General features: G+C 43.7%; 1 protein-coding gene across 1 annotated transcript in view; it reads left to right on the forward strand.

Moving 5' to 3' along the window:
- Window positions 1-80: 80 nt before the first annotated feature.
- ELP1 (elongator acetyltransferase complex subunit 1) overlaps window positions 81-15,229 on the forward strand; it is a 32,265-nt gene continuing 17,116 nt past the window's right edge. Inside the window, exons 1-17 of the mRNA XM_039733173.1 lie at window positions 81-317; window positions 1,376-1,528; window positions 3,232-3,313; window positions 5,211-5,291; window positions 6,084-6,169; window positions 6,744-6,843; window positions 7,820-7,910; window positions 8,401-8,524; window positions 9,142-9,232; window positions 10,294-10,524; window positions 10,796-10,966; window positions 11,562-11,661; window positions 12,289-12,471; window positions 13,288-13,394; window positions 13,996-14,099; window positions 14,918-14,971; window positions 15,069-15,174. Of these exons, the coding sequence (XP_039589107.1) occupies window positions 168-317; window positions 1,376-1,528; window positions 3,232-3,313; window positions 5,211-5,291; window positions 6,084-6,169; window positions 6,744-6,843; window positions 7,820-7,910; window positions 8,401-8,524; window positions 9,142-9,232; window positions 10,294-10,524; window positions 10,796-10,966; window positions 11,562-11,661; window positions 12,289-12,471; window positions 13,288-13,394; window positions 13,996-14,099; window positions 14,918-14,971; window positions 15,069-15,174 (2,014 nt within the window). The 5' untranslated portion in view covers window positions 81-167. The remainder of the gene's footprint in view (window positions 318-1,375; window positions 1,529-3,231; window positions 3,314-5,210; window positions 5,292-6,083; window positions 6,170-6,743; window positions 6,844-7,819; window positions 7,911-8,400; window positions 8,525-9,141; window positions 9,233-10,293; window positions 10,525-10,795; window positions 10,967-11,561; window positions 11,662-12,288; window positions 12,472-13,287; window positions 13,395-13,995; window positions 14,100-14,917; window positions 14,972-15,068; window positions 15,175-15,229) is intronic.

Raw genomic sequence — 15,229 nt, forward strand, 5'->3', positions numbered from 1 at the left:
CGCGGCCTTTCCCGGCAGCGGCTGAGGGCCGCGCTCCGCCCTGCCAGCGACACCCGCGCACGGCGCCTGCGCCGCCCGCCCGCGCTGCGCGACATGGCGGCGCCCTGAGGCGGTCCCGGTGCCTGGCGCCCCGCGCTGCCCGGCCTCCATCGCTCGCTCCCTGCGCCATGAGGAACCTGCAGCTGCTGCGGGCCGGCGGGTGCCGCTCCGCCGCCTCCACAGGCACCCCGCAGTGCTTCTGCCTCGGCGCCGAGCCCGGCGCGGTTTTTGTGGGTTCCCAGTACGGGCTCGTGGAGCTGCGCCCCGGCGGGGACTCGGTGAGCGCCGCGGCTGCGGGCAGGGTTCTGGTGCTTGCCGGCGTGTTGGGGTCGGCTTTGGTTGCAAAGCTTCCGCCAGCGGGAGCTCGCCGGGCATTCGGCTGTCCTGTCTCCTCCTGCGGTTCCCGCTTCGCGGCGGTGTCTGCGCGGTCTGGACCCTCCCGCTGCTCCCCGCCGCCGCTTGCTGCCGTCTCACGGTGCCGTGGAAGCCGCTGCACTGTGGTCTCCGTGGCTGAAGAGGCTTTCTGTGCTTCTAAAATACTAAATCTGCCTTTTTAAGAGCGTGGCTGTGTTAGACGCGTGTCATTCGCGTGGTTTAGTCTTAAGCACGACCTGGCGAACAGTTGTATCCGGATAGGTTCACAAAACAGAACCAAGCAGGCGAAGAGATGGTGAACAGTACAAGAAGAAACTTTGGAAACTTTGCACTGGTGGGGGGAAAAGCCCAACATACCGCTAAAGTAATAGAATGCTTTAGAATGAAATTAATATTATATGAATATAATGAATTCCTGTTAGAGCTGGGTTGCTTTCTTCTCACTGTGCAACTCTGAGGTATCTAATTCCTTCAGTACATTCAGTTCTGAAATTAACTGACAAAAAACCTTTGGACCTTTCCAGGGGTTTAATTTTCAAAGATTGCTGTACCTTAACTATCAAAATGATTTTCCTTAGAAATCATATTTTATGCTGTGTCTAGTAGTTTGCATGTCTCCTTAAGAGCAGTGGGACACTTTAAGCAGCCACCCATGCATTTCTTAATGTTGATACTCTGGTGAAATGTGAAAAAGATGTTGAAAGATAATTAGCAGGGCAAATGGGAAGTAGTGTATTATTTGCTTCCATATGTGGGTTTTCTCATTTTCTTCTATCACTTTTAGCATAAGTGAAGATAGGCTGGCTTTTTTTCTGGTGGCATTCACGCACTCTTCTACTGTGTAGTGCTTTGTGTAACTGCAGTAGGATGAAATAAACCTGTGTCTTTTGCATTGTCATTTCTGCAAAAATCCCAGGGAGGTGATGTATAATTAGTAAGCCATTGGCTTTTCTGTGTCAAGGTGTCAAGACAAGTTTCCCTGACTGTGGATGGGTTCTTGCCTGAGGATGGAAGTGGCTGCATCGTGGGTGTTGAAGATCTTCCAGAGCAGGAGAGTGTGTGTGTTGCTACAGCAGCTGGAGACATCCTCCTGTGCAATCTGAGCACGGAACAGGTAACGTGGCAGGAAAGACTCAACAGTACTGAGGAAATTCAGAGGAGAGAGTAACACTTAAAATTTCTTCAGGGGCCAGTTGTGCACTCACTGCATAGATACTGAGCTGTGGCTAGTCTCCATTTTCTGGGCAGACAGCTGATTTTTTGTGGTAGCTTTAGGAATGACTAAAGACAGAATATATACTCACTAAAGAATAATTGAATGGATGGATTGAATTGAAAGAACTTGAATTGAAATGATGATTTGCCTGTGCACAGCCTCTAAGTTTGCTCAGTGGGTTCTTAGCAGCAAAGGATCTGCTGGAGAGTTTTACAGAAACAGGATATTGCTGAGATTAGGTAAAGAATAAAGTAATCCATTCATAATCCACTGTGTAGCTACCGTTTTGTTATCAGTTGATACATGTTGACATGATTTAGGATGTGGCAGAAACTGAGATACTTGCTTTCTGTTCCTTCCTCAGTGTCTTGTATCATCTTCAGCAAGACTCTTAAACACCACAGCAGCACCCTCTGAAATTTGAGTCAGCTCCCACAATACCAGTCCAACAGTGCAGGTTTAAGTGGGCATGAGATGATGATAGTCTGTCTGGGTTAGCTGTAAAATTGTGGTTATTTGCAGTTTGCACTTGATTTGCAGATCAAATATGTTCTATTTACAATATATAATGAGGAAATAAAAATTATAGTATAGATGCAGTGTAGTTGCATCAGAGAACAGGTTTAACTTCAGATTCTTTATTTTGTGGGGTTTTGGCTTGCTTACCACTTAAATATGCAGTTAGCTGTATCGGAAAAATGTGTCCTGTGTTGAAAATATGTTCTATTTACAATATATAATGCGGGAATAAAAATTATAGTATAGATGCAGTATAGTTGCATCAGAGAACAGGTTTAACTTCACATTCTTTATTTTGTGGGGTTTTGGCTTGCTTTTCTGGTTTTTGCTTTTTCTGGGCACCGAGAAGGAGGTCTGGAAGACTCTTCTGCTTATTCTGAGACCCACACACTCTGTGTGAGTGATAGTTACTTTGCTGACAGGTGCCCAGTCTCACTTTTCTTACCTGGAAAGTTTGTGACACCCAAGCTTAATTTCTTGAATGGCGTAATCTTGCTTTTTATCACAGTGAGTGGTATATTTGTTGTTCTGTTCCATGCCTTTTGCAAATCAGGGTAACCATCCATAACAAAAGTTCTCTACCTGCTGCTAGTACTTGCTCATGATGGCCCAGTAAAACTAGCCCAATTTTCCATAAACTTTGACATTGGTGCAGGTATATACAGTTGTCAAGTTCATCATTCACAGGCTGGTCAGAGTTTACCTGTGTGTTGGAATTCTCTAGGTAAGAATCATTATGTTTGTGTTTTGTTACTGAGGAATATTTACCAATGTAATCACAAGCCCTATCAGGCCATGTTAGTATTGCACTATATGTGCTGACATAAGATTGAGACTTGCAGAATAAAGCTCTTTCTAAAACATTGTATAGTAGAATGTGCTAGACTTTACCTTACCTGGGCTCTCATTTGTAAGCATTCTGGAACTGTTTTTAGTCAGAAATGTGTCTTTGTTCAACACAAACGTGAAGTTTAGATCTTTATTTAAGTAGAAGACAATTTTCTTTTCCCTTGGTGACTGTTTGCTTTTATGCTGGGATAGTGCTGCACTCATGTTCCTGTGATCTTGTTTTGGTCTTGCAGGTGGAATGTGTTGGAAGTGTGGATAGCGGTCTGAGTGTGATGAGCTGGAGTCCTGACCAAGAGCTTGTTCTGCTTGCAACAGGTATCAACAACAGCCTGTAAGCTTTCTGCCTGTAGGAGTGAAACTCTCTATGGCCAAAGCACAAAACATAACCAAAATTGAGAGAGAGGATGAAAAAGTTACAAAACTGGGACTGGGACTTAAAGTGGAAAAAACTCTACCAGATCCTGTATATTAGATTTATTTCATGGTTCGTAAGGTGTTTCAGAGATCCAAGCAGAAATTGGTTATGCCCAAAAAGCTGCTTTGTGGAAGAGTTTTTAGTCCTTAAAATCTTCCCAGGGAGTACATTTGATCTTGCCTCAAAAACATAAAGACTCCTTTATATCACCATTTGGCTTCTTCATGGCAAAAACTGTGTCTTGGCCTTTGGGATGAAATATATGTGTCACAGGCCCTAATTAACTGCAGGTATGACTCATCTAGAAAATAAAATTAGCTTCAGACAAAACAGAATCATAGAGTTGAGACTGAAAGAAAACTCTGGAGATTGCCTATTCCAACTACATGGCTCAATGTGTGTTACCTAGAGCAAGTTGTTTGGGGATTTTGCCCAGTTAGGTTTGAGACACCCACAACCCTCTGGGCATCTCTTTCTATCTGTGACCACTCTCAGAGTTAAAAAAAAAAAAAAAAAACCACCTTTTTTTAGGTTTTAAGGGAATTTTCTGTATTTTAGTTTGTGCCCACTGCATCTTGTGCTGTCCCTCAGCACCACAAACAACGTGGCTGTGTCTTCTTTACTGTACCCCACCTCCCACATAATACATTTACACACACTAGTGAGATTCCCCTGAAGCCTTCTCTCCAGGGCAGTCTGGCTTGTCTCAGCCTCCACTCATGTGACAGATTTTTCAAGCCCTGAATCATCATTTTGACCCTTTGCAAGACTCACTCCAGTATGTCTGTCTTGCACTAGGAAGCCCAAAAATGGAGTCAGCATTCCAACACGGAGTAGAGGAGCAAGATCACCTCCCACAACCTGCTGGCAGCACTCCTAATGCAGCCAGGATGCTCTTGTCCACCTGTGCAGCAGGGCGTACTGCTAGCTAGTTCAGCTTGGTGCCTCAGGAAACATAGTTTGTCGTTTTTTCCCAAGCTGCTCTCCAGCCACTTGATTCCCAGTCTGTCTTAGTTCCTGAGCTTGTTATTTTCCATATGCGGGACATGTTTTTGTTCTTGAGCTTTATGAAGTTCTGGGCAGCCCATCTTGCCTACATGACAGGGTCCCTGTGGACCACAGCACAACCTTCTGCTGTACCTGCTGCTTTTCCCAGTTCTGTGTCATGTACAAACTTGCAAAGGGTCCCTTAATGACCCAGAGGTCATTAAGGACAATGTTAATCATTGCCCCTAGTGTCCAGGGGCACACCAGTGATTGACCTTGAGCTGCATGTACTGACAGTGCTGGCAAGCTTTTGAGCTTGGCAGTTCAGCTGGTTCTCACTGTCCTTTTATCTCTGCCATACTTCATAGGTTTGTCTGTGATCACGTGGTGGCACACAGCATCAAAAGCCTTATTAGAGTCAAGATAAATGAGATCCACCATTCTCCCCATATCCACAAGCTGGTCATCTTGTTGTAGGAGGTTAGGTTGTTGGATGGTATGATTTCCTTTTCATGAATCTGTGGTGACTATTCCCTGTAGCCTTCTGGTCCTTCATATCTCCAGAGAAAAGGAACCAGGAAGGTGGAAAAACTTACTAAAGTTAGGCCAGGAAGCGTATTTTTGAGGAGAAAAACTTGGAAGTGTTCTGTTCCAGTATGAGGTTTCATGCTTTGAAGGCTATGTTCTCTCTAGTACTATGTTTTCTGTATTCAGGTCCATGACAGAACAATAGGTGCATACAGGAGAACAGTTGAGTTTTATTTGCTGCAGATACCATTACCAATACTGTATTTAATATCTGTCTTGCAGGTCAGCAGACACTCATCATGATGACAAGGGATTTTGAACCAATTACTGAGAAGCAAATCCACCAAGATGAGTTTGGAGAAGGTGAGAGGTGCACTGAAATTAAGTTGCCCTAGCTGATATAATTGATATGTTGTAAGCACATGGAAAATAAGGACATGGAGCTGAGCACTTTGATGCCTCAGGAGACATTTTCTTTAGATTGTAATTCTGCTGGACAGCCAAAGGGTAAAGTCAGTATTCTTGTTTGTCAGCATAAATTCAAGTAAGTTCCACGTACCAAAGTACTTTCTAGACTACATAACTTCCCAGCTAGTTTTTAGAATAAAATCTGGGGAGAAGGTGTGTCACCGTTGAGTCCGGAATGGGAATGAGGTGACACATTAACTCTCTTCAGCAGGCTAATATGAGTTTTATTAGAACGGGAGTGAGGTGACACATTTAGTCTCTTCAGCAGGCTAATATGAGTTTTATTAGAAACCCATTGTTTTTATGCACCGTTCCAATACAGGTGGACCTGATTGGCCATTTAATCAGCACCCTGTAACCACTGGCTAATTAAAAAGAAGCTCTTTGGTAAACATGCAATGGGGAAACAACTGTAACCAGTGGCTAATTAAAAAGAAGCTCTTTGGTAAACATACAATGGGAAAACAACTGTTCAAAATACCAGCTGCAAGATTGTTTTAATGCTTTCTCTCAGCCTTGTCAAAACTCCCCAGAACAATTCCTGGGAAAGTTTATCTGGCTTTCTGTCTGCAGACTGTGGCGTCCACAAAGGTGTGGGTTGCTTAAGGCTGTGGTTGTGTACATAGTGCACAGTAGTTAAGGTATTATCTGTAAATCTTCCACTACAAGGATTATTTCTTTTTCCAGGAAAGTTTGTTGCTCTTGGCTGGGGTAAAAAGGAGACACAATTCCATGGATCAGAAGGGAAACAGGCAGCACATCGCAAACAGACGGTATTATACTGCTTTTTTTTGTGTCAAACCAATGCTCTCAGAAAAAAACATTCATAAAAAGAGTTTGTGTTATTCCTGTGATGCTAATTTGCCACCACTTTTTTGGTAGCTGTCTTCATATGCTACTTCTGTTTGTTTCTGTGTTGTCTGAAATCATACATTCTTATCTTTCTTTGAATTCCAGAAAGCATCAGGGAGTACTTACTTTTCAAACAGAGCTAAAAGTAAGATTTGCAGCCATTCCAGCAGCAATCTTGAGCAAATCTCAATTGGCCATGTGTCCACCTTATTCACTGCTGTCTATAAGTAGAGACCCCAGTGGATGGGAAGGATAGTGTGTGGTCATGTGAAGAGACATATGCACTTGGAGGAGGCACAGATTGAATTAAATAGTCTTAATTCTAGTGTTGCCTGAAACAACATTTTGAATAGTGAGCTTTTAACTTACTAGTCTTGACTCTTTTTAATGGATGGATGGATTTCATCCTAAGGCTCTTGAAAGAGCAGTCTGTGTAGACAAAGACAGCAGTTGCCTTCCCAAGCTTTGGTGCAACTTTCTTTTGTGTGACTTCAGGAAGTGTTACCAGCATCAGCCTGGGATGATGGCAGGCCTCGCGTGACGTGGAGAGGAGACGGGCAGTTTGTTGCAGTGAGTGCTGTCTGTCCAGAGACAGGTATGGCACCACACTTCTTTGAAATATCAGCTTGTGTAAAGGGCTTCTTAAGCAGAATCTAGGTAAGGCCTAGATAAGGAGTGTTTGTGATCTGTTGACCACTTAGAATGAGGGTGAGTTGAGCTATTTAATCACCCTTTTCTCTGCTCTGATGTTCTCAGAGCCATTTTATGGATACGATATTTTGAATACTTTCTTTGTGGTTTGGTTTTCAGTTCAGTGAGATGCCAGGAGGGAGTACTACTTTGCAGATACTATCTGAACTATTTCTTTCACCTGCTCAAGCTTTAAGCAATACCTGATAGGCTCTTAATGCCAAATGGATGAATATGTTTGGGTTCATATACCCACTGTCCCTCATACTAGAGTTTAGCCTTGCACACTTTTTTTAAGATAATGTTGATACTTTTCCCTTGATTTTGCCCTGAAGTCAAAGAGATGCTGAACATATGCATTACTTCTAAGACTGTAACTGGTGTTTTCCATGATGAATGCTACTTTCTGAGCAGTTTAAATATATTGGTTAACATATCAAACTGCATCAGATTTCACTGCTCTTCCACTGGTTTGGATTTTTACCTTCAGATAAGGGAGGATTGTAAACTTATAGCAAGATTTTAACGTTTCCATGGTGAAAGCTGGAGCAGATGGAACTGCATCAGATTGCACTGCTCTTCCCTTCAGATAAGGGAGGATTGTAAACTTATAGCAAGATTTTAACGTTTCCATGGTGAAAGCTGGAGCAGATGATTATGACTGAACTACATCATACTGAAATTCCTAACAGAGTTCCTTTAATCACTTGGTTGCTATGGGAGAACTGCCTGACACAGAATAAATTCTTAGCCCTTAAGGTGTACGAGAGAAATCTCCTTTTTATGCATGTGCATGAAAATTTGCTCTTCTACTCATAAAATTAGGAAAGTCTATTCCCAGTTTTCTTAGACTTTTGTCTCATTGCTCTCTCAACCTGTAGGTGCTCGGAAGGTCCGGGTATGGAGCAGAGAGCTTGTGCTGCAGTCAACAAGTGAGCCTATCTCAGGATTAGAACAAGCACTGTCCTGGAAGTGAGTAGTACTGTAGTCTACATGCCAACAGCCATGGTGCTTGTTATTCCCTGGTCACAGTCTTTGATCAGCATCATTTTAATTTCTTCAGTGTTTTGTTGATTTTTTCCCAAAACTTGAAGAAAGTTGCCTTCTGATTCAGCATGAGAAAGAGTAGCCCTTTAAACCCTGAAAATCCTAATACTTGCATCACAAGTGGGAAGAAGGGGTAGAGTCTCTGCATAAAGTCAGTGTCAAGTGGGTTTGGGCTCAGCTGTATAAAAAGAAATATTACAGGTTCCTTTCCTAGTGCTGACATTTATTTGGTCACCTATGGCTATCCTAAGCTCTGATCTGTGCTGAATCTATGACTGTCTGAACAGTGCTGAGGAAAACACATCCTCTGCTGCATTTTTCTTCATGTCACTGGAAAAAATGTGAGATGACTGGGGTTTAGAATGACAGTCAGTGATTGTGTGAGCAATGAATTTTCATTTGGCTCTTTTTTAAGGCCCTCAGGAAACCTGATAGCATCTACACAAGAAAAACCCAACAGACATGATGTGGTTTTTTTGGAAAAGAATGGACTTCTTCATGGAGAGTTCACCCTCCCTTTCCAGAAAGGGCAGGTCAAAGTAAGTTCCTTGTCTGGGCTTCTTTGATGAGAGTGTAATGGAGAAGAGGACTAGATATCTTCCAGATTCTAGGAAGAGGTTTTTAACCTAATACTTTGTGCTTATCCTAATGGGAGGAGTGACCTGAAAAGAGAACAATGAAGAGGCCTGTGGAGAAGATGCAATGCCCTCTGCAAGCCCGTAGTACAAAGACACATAGTAAAGGATGATTGTAGCCCTGGGGTACTTCTGTGCTCTATCTACTTTATACTAGACAAATGATTCAAAAGTACTTTTCAGCATGTCAGCCATTGCAAAGAGTGAGGTTGTCTACTCATATTATCCCAAATGAGTGAGAAGCTATTGCTAGGGCATTACTTCAGCTTCCGTGCTTGGATGCTGAGTTGTCTTTTGGCAAATGCTTAACTCAGTGTCAAGGAAAGCAGAGAGAAGGCTGCTGGCATTTCTGTGGCCTCTTCACCTGTGGTCTTCTCAGGATGCCTTGTCAGGAGCTTTGCGATACATGTGGGCTCTGTTTGTATATTAACCAATGTACCTGTTGTTGTTGGAGCACCTCCTGGTCTTGTAAACTTTCTGGGAGCAAGAATTATCATCCACAGCCATGTTTGTTTCTGCAGGTTAATGAAATGCTTTGGAATGCAGATTCTACAATTCTGGCTATATGGCTGGAAGACATGAAGGTGGAAAACTCCAACCCAAACACTTATGGTGAGAGCACTCCATGGGGCTCTGGCTCTTAACGCTTGCCTGCAAAATGTCATTAGCAGCAGGTACTTACCTGCAAGGTAGGAGACACTGTGGTGGCTTGCCAGTGGCTTTGAGACCACTGTGCTGGTGTCATGGTTTAACCATGCAGCCAGTTTAACTTAGCAGCCAAGCCCCACAGTCACTTGCCCACTTCCCCACCAGCAGTATCGGGGAGAGAATCAGGCGGGTAAAAGCTGGAAAACTCATGGGTTGAGATAGTAACAGTTTACTATGAAAAAAAAAAGCTATGCATGCCATAAAAAGCAAAGCAAGGAATTAATTCACCACTTCCCATGGGCAGGCAGGTGTTCAGCCATCTCCAGGACAGCAGGGACCCATCACATGTAATGGTTACTTGGGAAGAAAAATGCCATCACTCCAAATGCCCACTCTTCCTCATTCTTCCTCTCACATTACATATGAACATGACGTCATGTGGTTTGAAGTATCCTTTTAATCAGCTGGGGTCTCCTGTCCTGACTGTGCCCTTCTGACCTCCTGTGCATCCCCAAGTTGCTTGCCAGCTTGGCAGTTTGGCAGTACAAAAAGCAGAAAAGACATTGGCTTTCTGTAAGCCCTGCTTAACAATAACTAAAACATCACTTATCCATGCTGTGTTTAAATCCAAAACACAGTCCCATAGTTGACACTGTGAAGAAAATTAACTATCCCAACCAAAACCAGCTCAGCTGGTGAGGAGGAACTGGTAGTTCAGCCTGAGTTCAAGGCATCTTCCAGGCTGCTGTAAATGGAAGTGGTACAAATGGAATAGTAAAGATCTGGGTCCTTCATTAAACAAGGGTACTGTCTCAAAGGGTAGTTCAGTGAATTTTAGGATTGACTTTTGCACAGTATGTTGTTTTCTTGTGCTGTGTGTTGTATGACATAGCTCATGGACTGAAGACTAGAACCTTTATTTTAATTGCACTTAACCCACCCGTAGAAGGGCAGTGGTGATTGGGAGGGAGGGTTTGAGCTGGGTCTCAAATACTAGTCTGTAGTAACTATTTGTTTTTCTGCAGTTCAGCTCTGGACCACAGGGAACTATCACTGGTACCTAAAGCAAAGCCTACACTTCGGTAGCTTGGAGGAAAATCGGTTGGTGTCACTGCTGTGGGACCGAGAGAACCTGTACAGGCTACATATCCTCTGCCAGGACTGGCATTATCTCTTCTATGACTGGCACTGGACCACAGATCATGGGCTGGGGGAGAATAGTCAGCATATGGCAAATGTGGCTGTTATAGATGGAGGTAAGCAGTGGGACAGCTTTCCAGCTCTAGGGTCAGAAGAGGTGGGGTAGCCTTTTGTATTCAGTTCTTCTTTTAGTTGTTTCTACAACACTTTCAGGAAGGGGTCCATGTAATTGATAGATGCTTCAGGGTTAGCTCAATTAAGATAACCACTAAGCACAGCAGCCATTTTCCTGTAACATTATTTCTGCTTCAAATAAAGAATCCAGGAAGAGCTTCACTAACATTTGGACTGAGGTTCATCTTGGATTTCTTCTCTTTTCTTCCACAGATAAAGTGCTTGTCACAGCCTTCCAGCACGCTGTGGTGCCTCCACCCATGTGTACCTATGAGCTCCAGCTCCAACAGGCAGTCAATCAGGTTGCATTTCACACAGATCCCAGACATAGTGGGGACATGGCTGTCCTGGATGCTGATAACAGGATCTTTGTGTACAGATATGGTGAGAGCATGTTGCAACCTTGTTAAAAGAAACCCTGTGTTCTTGAGAACTCTTCCTTAGGAGACTAATAAGGTAGTGGTCACTTAAATCTTTACGCAAGACATACGTAGTTTAAGTGTGAGTTCCAGCTCTGCTCTCATTTCCAGTAGCTTGAGTGACATAGAAGCATTTTGGTGATGCATTGACTTTGTGAGAAGATAGTGTTTGGCGCTTGACTATGTCATTGTGCTGGTAATATTCCCCTGCCTAGCTTCAACTTGAGTGCAGCACATGGTATCTTGCATAAGCTGCTCTGATACCATGATGATGACTGTCACTGGGAAGTGTCTGAGAACGTGTCTGGGGCACCCAGCACTTCCCACACACAGAGTGTTATGAGGAAACGGCTGTTTTGTACTGCAGTGTTGGAATGTGACTGTCTTCCTCAAAGTGAATGTTAATGAGAATTAACATTTTGGCTGTAAAAGTAGGGATGGCATTTTCTGACTTTTTTAATACTTCCACGTAGCATCTACTTTTTGTGAAGATTGGAGATGGAAGGGGCTCTGTTGGGTAGATCTCTAAACTCTGCTTTGTTTTGCTTCCTGTTTGCTAGGACAAAGTACAGTGAATGACCCTTCTGTCAAGTTTGGAGCTGTGGGAGGAGATGGCTTTAAAGCATCTGTAGAAACACCGTACTTGGATAAAATCTATAGGTAATACGGAGCTACTACAGCTGTAGAGAGGAGAAGAAGGTTGTACCTGACTGGATGCTTTAGAGGTCACAGCTCTTACCAAGCTTTTCCTAAGATTATTAAGAGGCTATCGGATAACATGATTTCATTTTGTAGACACTGTGCCTGCAACTAGTGCTTTGAAACACCCTTTTCTGAGGTCTCAATCTAGCAGAACCAATGACTGCTAATGACAGCAGTGAAATATCTCTTCCTGTGCCTTCCTGTGCCTGGTGCACAAAGGAATGATGGTGCAGTGCCCAGACCCATGATCACATCACACAGAGCAACAGAGCTGCTTGCATGGTAGAGACAGTGTTGATGTTAAAAATCCCACCATGCTCTCTGTTTGTTCCTAGAGGTAGTTGGCATGGAAGCAGTACTCCTTAGGGAAACAGATGGAGCTTTCTAGGTCTCATTCTTTATCTCCAGCTCAGCCTGTGATAGGATTAATGCTTTGGATATTGGTGTTTCTGCACTGGAGCCCTCCCAGCCATGCTGTGTATTTAAACAGCCAGGCTGTCTTTAGCAAGTACTCTGCCTGTTTAGTGAGGTTGCCTATTGAAATCAGGTTCTATTTGTGTCCCAACCTCTCCTGTTTTGTGGCAGAATTGATGTGAGCAGCAGCAGCAATGAAGTGATGAATCCTCTGGGGCTCCGATTTCTTACCTGGCTGCCAGATGACAGCTTCCTGGTTGTTGGTCAAGGTCAGCATGCTGCTCAGTCTGTCCTTCACCATCTGACTGCAGTGCCTCACGTGGCTGGAGCTGAAGAAGAGTTCCTGAATTTACGGTACTAGAGATCTGTCAGTTGTGGTTGAAGTCTGAGAACGCTTTCTGTACAGTGCCTAGAAGGAATTAAGTCTCTTATTAGCCTGGAGGCCATGGGTTAAGGAATTTGGCTGTCTTCCGACAGGAGAACCAAGCAGCTCATGAAGCTGCCTACTGGTCAGCACTTGGCTACAGTCCTGATGCCTACACCCAGCCTGGCAAGGGTGCATGCTAAACATGCCTGTATCAGTACAGGAGGACTCTGTTCGCTCTGTTCCTTGTAGAGGAGGGGAGAGGGCATGGCACATGACACTGAATTCCTCCATTCCTTTGCCCACCATTATCAAGGTCCAGGAGGGGACCAGTAGCCATTGAAGTTGCCATCCTCCTCCTTCTTTTCCTCCTCTTCACCTGCTGGTCTTTGTGGGGCCAGTTGAGCTAAAACCAGACACAGAAGAAAGCCACCTGGGTTGCAGAAAAATGGTTCCCAAAGAGATCAGGAGAGCTGCTTTTTGCAGCACTCACCCAGCAAAGACAGAATGATTTGCATGTGAACTGTAGAACAGAAAAAGGGGTGTGTTTGCAGAGTGCTGCAGTGCAGACAGTGACCAGCACAGTTAGGCAGATGGCTGTTGGCTGGAGTTGCTGGTGCTCTGTGCTGCCACTGGCAGCTAACATAGGTGTGAGAAGACTGCAGAAGATCCTTACATGAACAAAGTATGTCCATGCTGGAGATGTGCATCTTTTCATCTGGCTACAAGAAAGGCAGGAACAAGATACCTGCTCTTAAGTGTGTCTGCTGTGATTGACATTCTGTATTTCCTCTGTCTTGCATCAGGTTGTCAGTGCCTGTAGATGGAGAAGTGATCAGCCTGTGCTGCAGCCCAGTGACCAAAACTGTAGCTCTGCAACTGACTGATAGACGGATCCTAAAATACCTGTGGGGTAAGCTAGGCCCTGTTAAAGTATCTGGTCTTCGGTGTAGTTGTTAACATATTTCTTGAAAGGTTTAATGAGATGATTTGACCCAGGGACTTGAGTGACTCTTGCTGTGTAGTTGGTGCTGCTTTTATATTTCCTCTCCTCCCAGAAATGGGCTGAAATTAATGGTTTGTGTCAGAATTCAGTTAAAGGTAACTTTATATATATGCACATGCATATGTTAACACGAATATGCATATACAGAGTTCAGTGCTGACTGACTGCCTCATTCATTGTTCTTCACTCTCATTCCACAGTAGAATAAAGGCACCTAGAAGTTACCACATTTACACATGCATATGTTAACACGAATATGCACATACAGAGCTCAGTGCTGACTGCCTCATTAATTGTTCTTCACTCTCATTCCACAGTAGAATAAAGGCACCTAGAAGTTACCACATTTTTGTCCACTGTGTCAGGGATTTCTGTGCCAGCATTCCTCCCTTCTTTCAAATAGTATAGCTTATTCCCAGTTCTGGTTTTCTTAAGATATGTGTCATGTGGTTTTAATGTCTGAGTTTTTGTTTGGCTGGAAAACAATTAGATCTTCTTTGCTCCGCAGAGGCTTCTACTCCAGCCCTTGAGCCCTGGCAGAGCAGCAGTAGCTCTGCTGTTCAGTTCCCCTACCGTTGTGTGCAGACTTCCATCACGAGGATCAGTGGTGAAGTAAGTGACACTGCAAGCAGATTAAATTCCCTACTCAGTTGTTTTCTGTGCCAAAAGTACACTATGGTCTTCTACCCAGGGCCCAGTGATACTTGTTCATGATGTTCTTCATAAGGCCCTTTGTATAGCTGAAAGCTTATCTTCCCATGCCTTCTGGAGCATTTCTGATGGATTGCAGTTAACACCCAATCACCCTGTTCTATGAATACAATAATTTCATTAAAAAGTGAGAAAATTCAGATTGGAAATTTCTAGCAGTTACTGCCACACTCTTTTTGAAATTACTGTCTTGCTTGGTTTTATTTGAACTTAACCTATTAGCAAATATGGCTGCACTGAGTTACTGCAGATGTGTCCTGCTACTGCTTTTTCCTGTTGGAGATGGTTTCTTGATAGTTACAACAGCTTACAAATGACCAGCTGTTTTGCTGGTATTTCAGGGGTTTCCTTCCTTCAGTATGCACCCAGCTGTAGGAAGCTGCTTTGCTCTGCTCTGTAGTGGAGCTTTTCCTCTGGTATCCTAGACCAAGTACTGCTGAATAGAAGAGCCTAGATTTCTAGCATTTCTAGATGGCTTCTGCTTCCATTTTGTGACTGTGCAGTTACAGGGTAGGCCAAGCTGGATTTTTAGCCAGCAGTGTTTAAAGATGTTCAAGTCGTCATGGAAGAGAGTTTGGATGACTTTCTGTCTGGCTTCACTAAGTAATTCACATGAGGTACCCATTACCTAATTATAAGATACTTCAATCCAGTGCTTGTCAGTGTTGTGGAAGTCTGGAGGTTGTGATAGCTCATAGTTGTCATTATTTTAATTACAGGAGGTGATCTTGGGCCTCACGGATCGATGCCGGTTTTTTGTTAATGATTTTGAGGTACAAAGCTTTTGCCCCTTGTTTCCTGCCCTTTTCCTCTGCCAAAGGCAGCTTCTGTATTCTGGTCTAAACTGTGATAATCTTTGTCTTTTTACAGGTTGCTTCTAACATCACATCATTTGCAACATACAATGAGTTTTTGTTGGTGACAACCAACTCACACACCTGTCAGTGCTTCTGCTTGAAGAACTTGTCAGTGAAGGGTAAATATCAGCACTGGCTCCCTGTTGCTCACTCGTAGCATTTGTCTTGGAAACA

The sequence above is a fragment of the Passer montanus genome, unplaced genomic scaffold (assembly GCF_014805655.1).
Source record: "Passer montanus isolate IOZ18808 unplaced genomic scaffold, ASM1480565v1 scaffold84, whole genome shotgun sequence".
Lineage (NCBI taxonomy): Eukaryota > Metazoa > Chordata > Aves > Passeriformes > Passeridae > Passer > Passer montanus.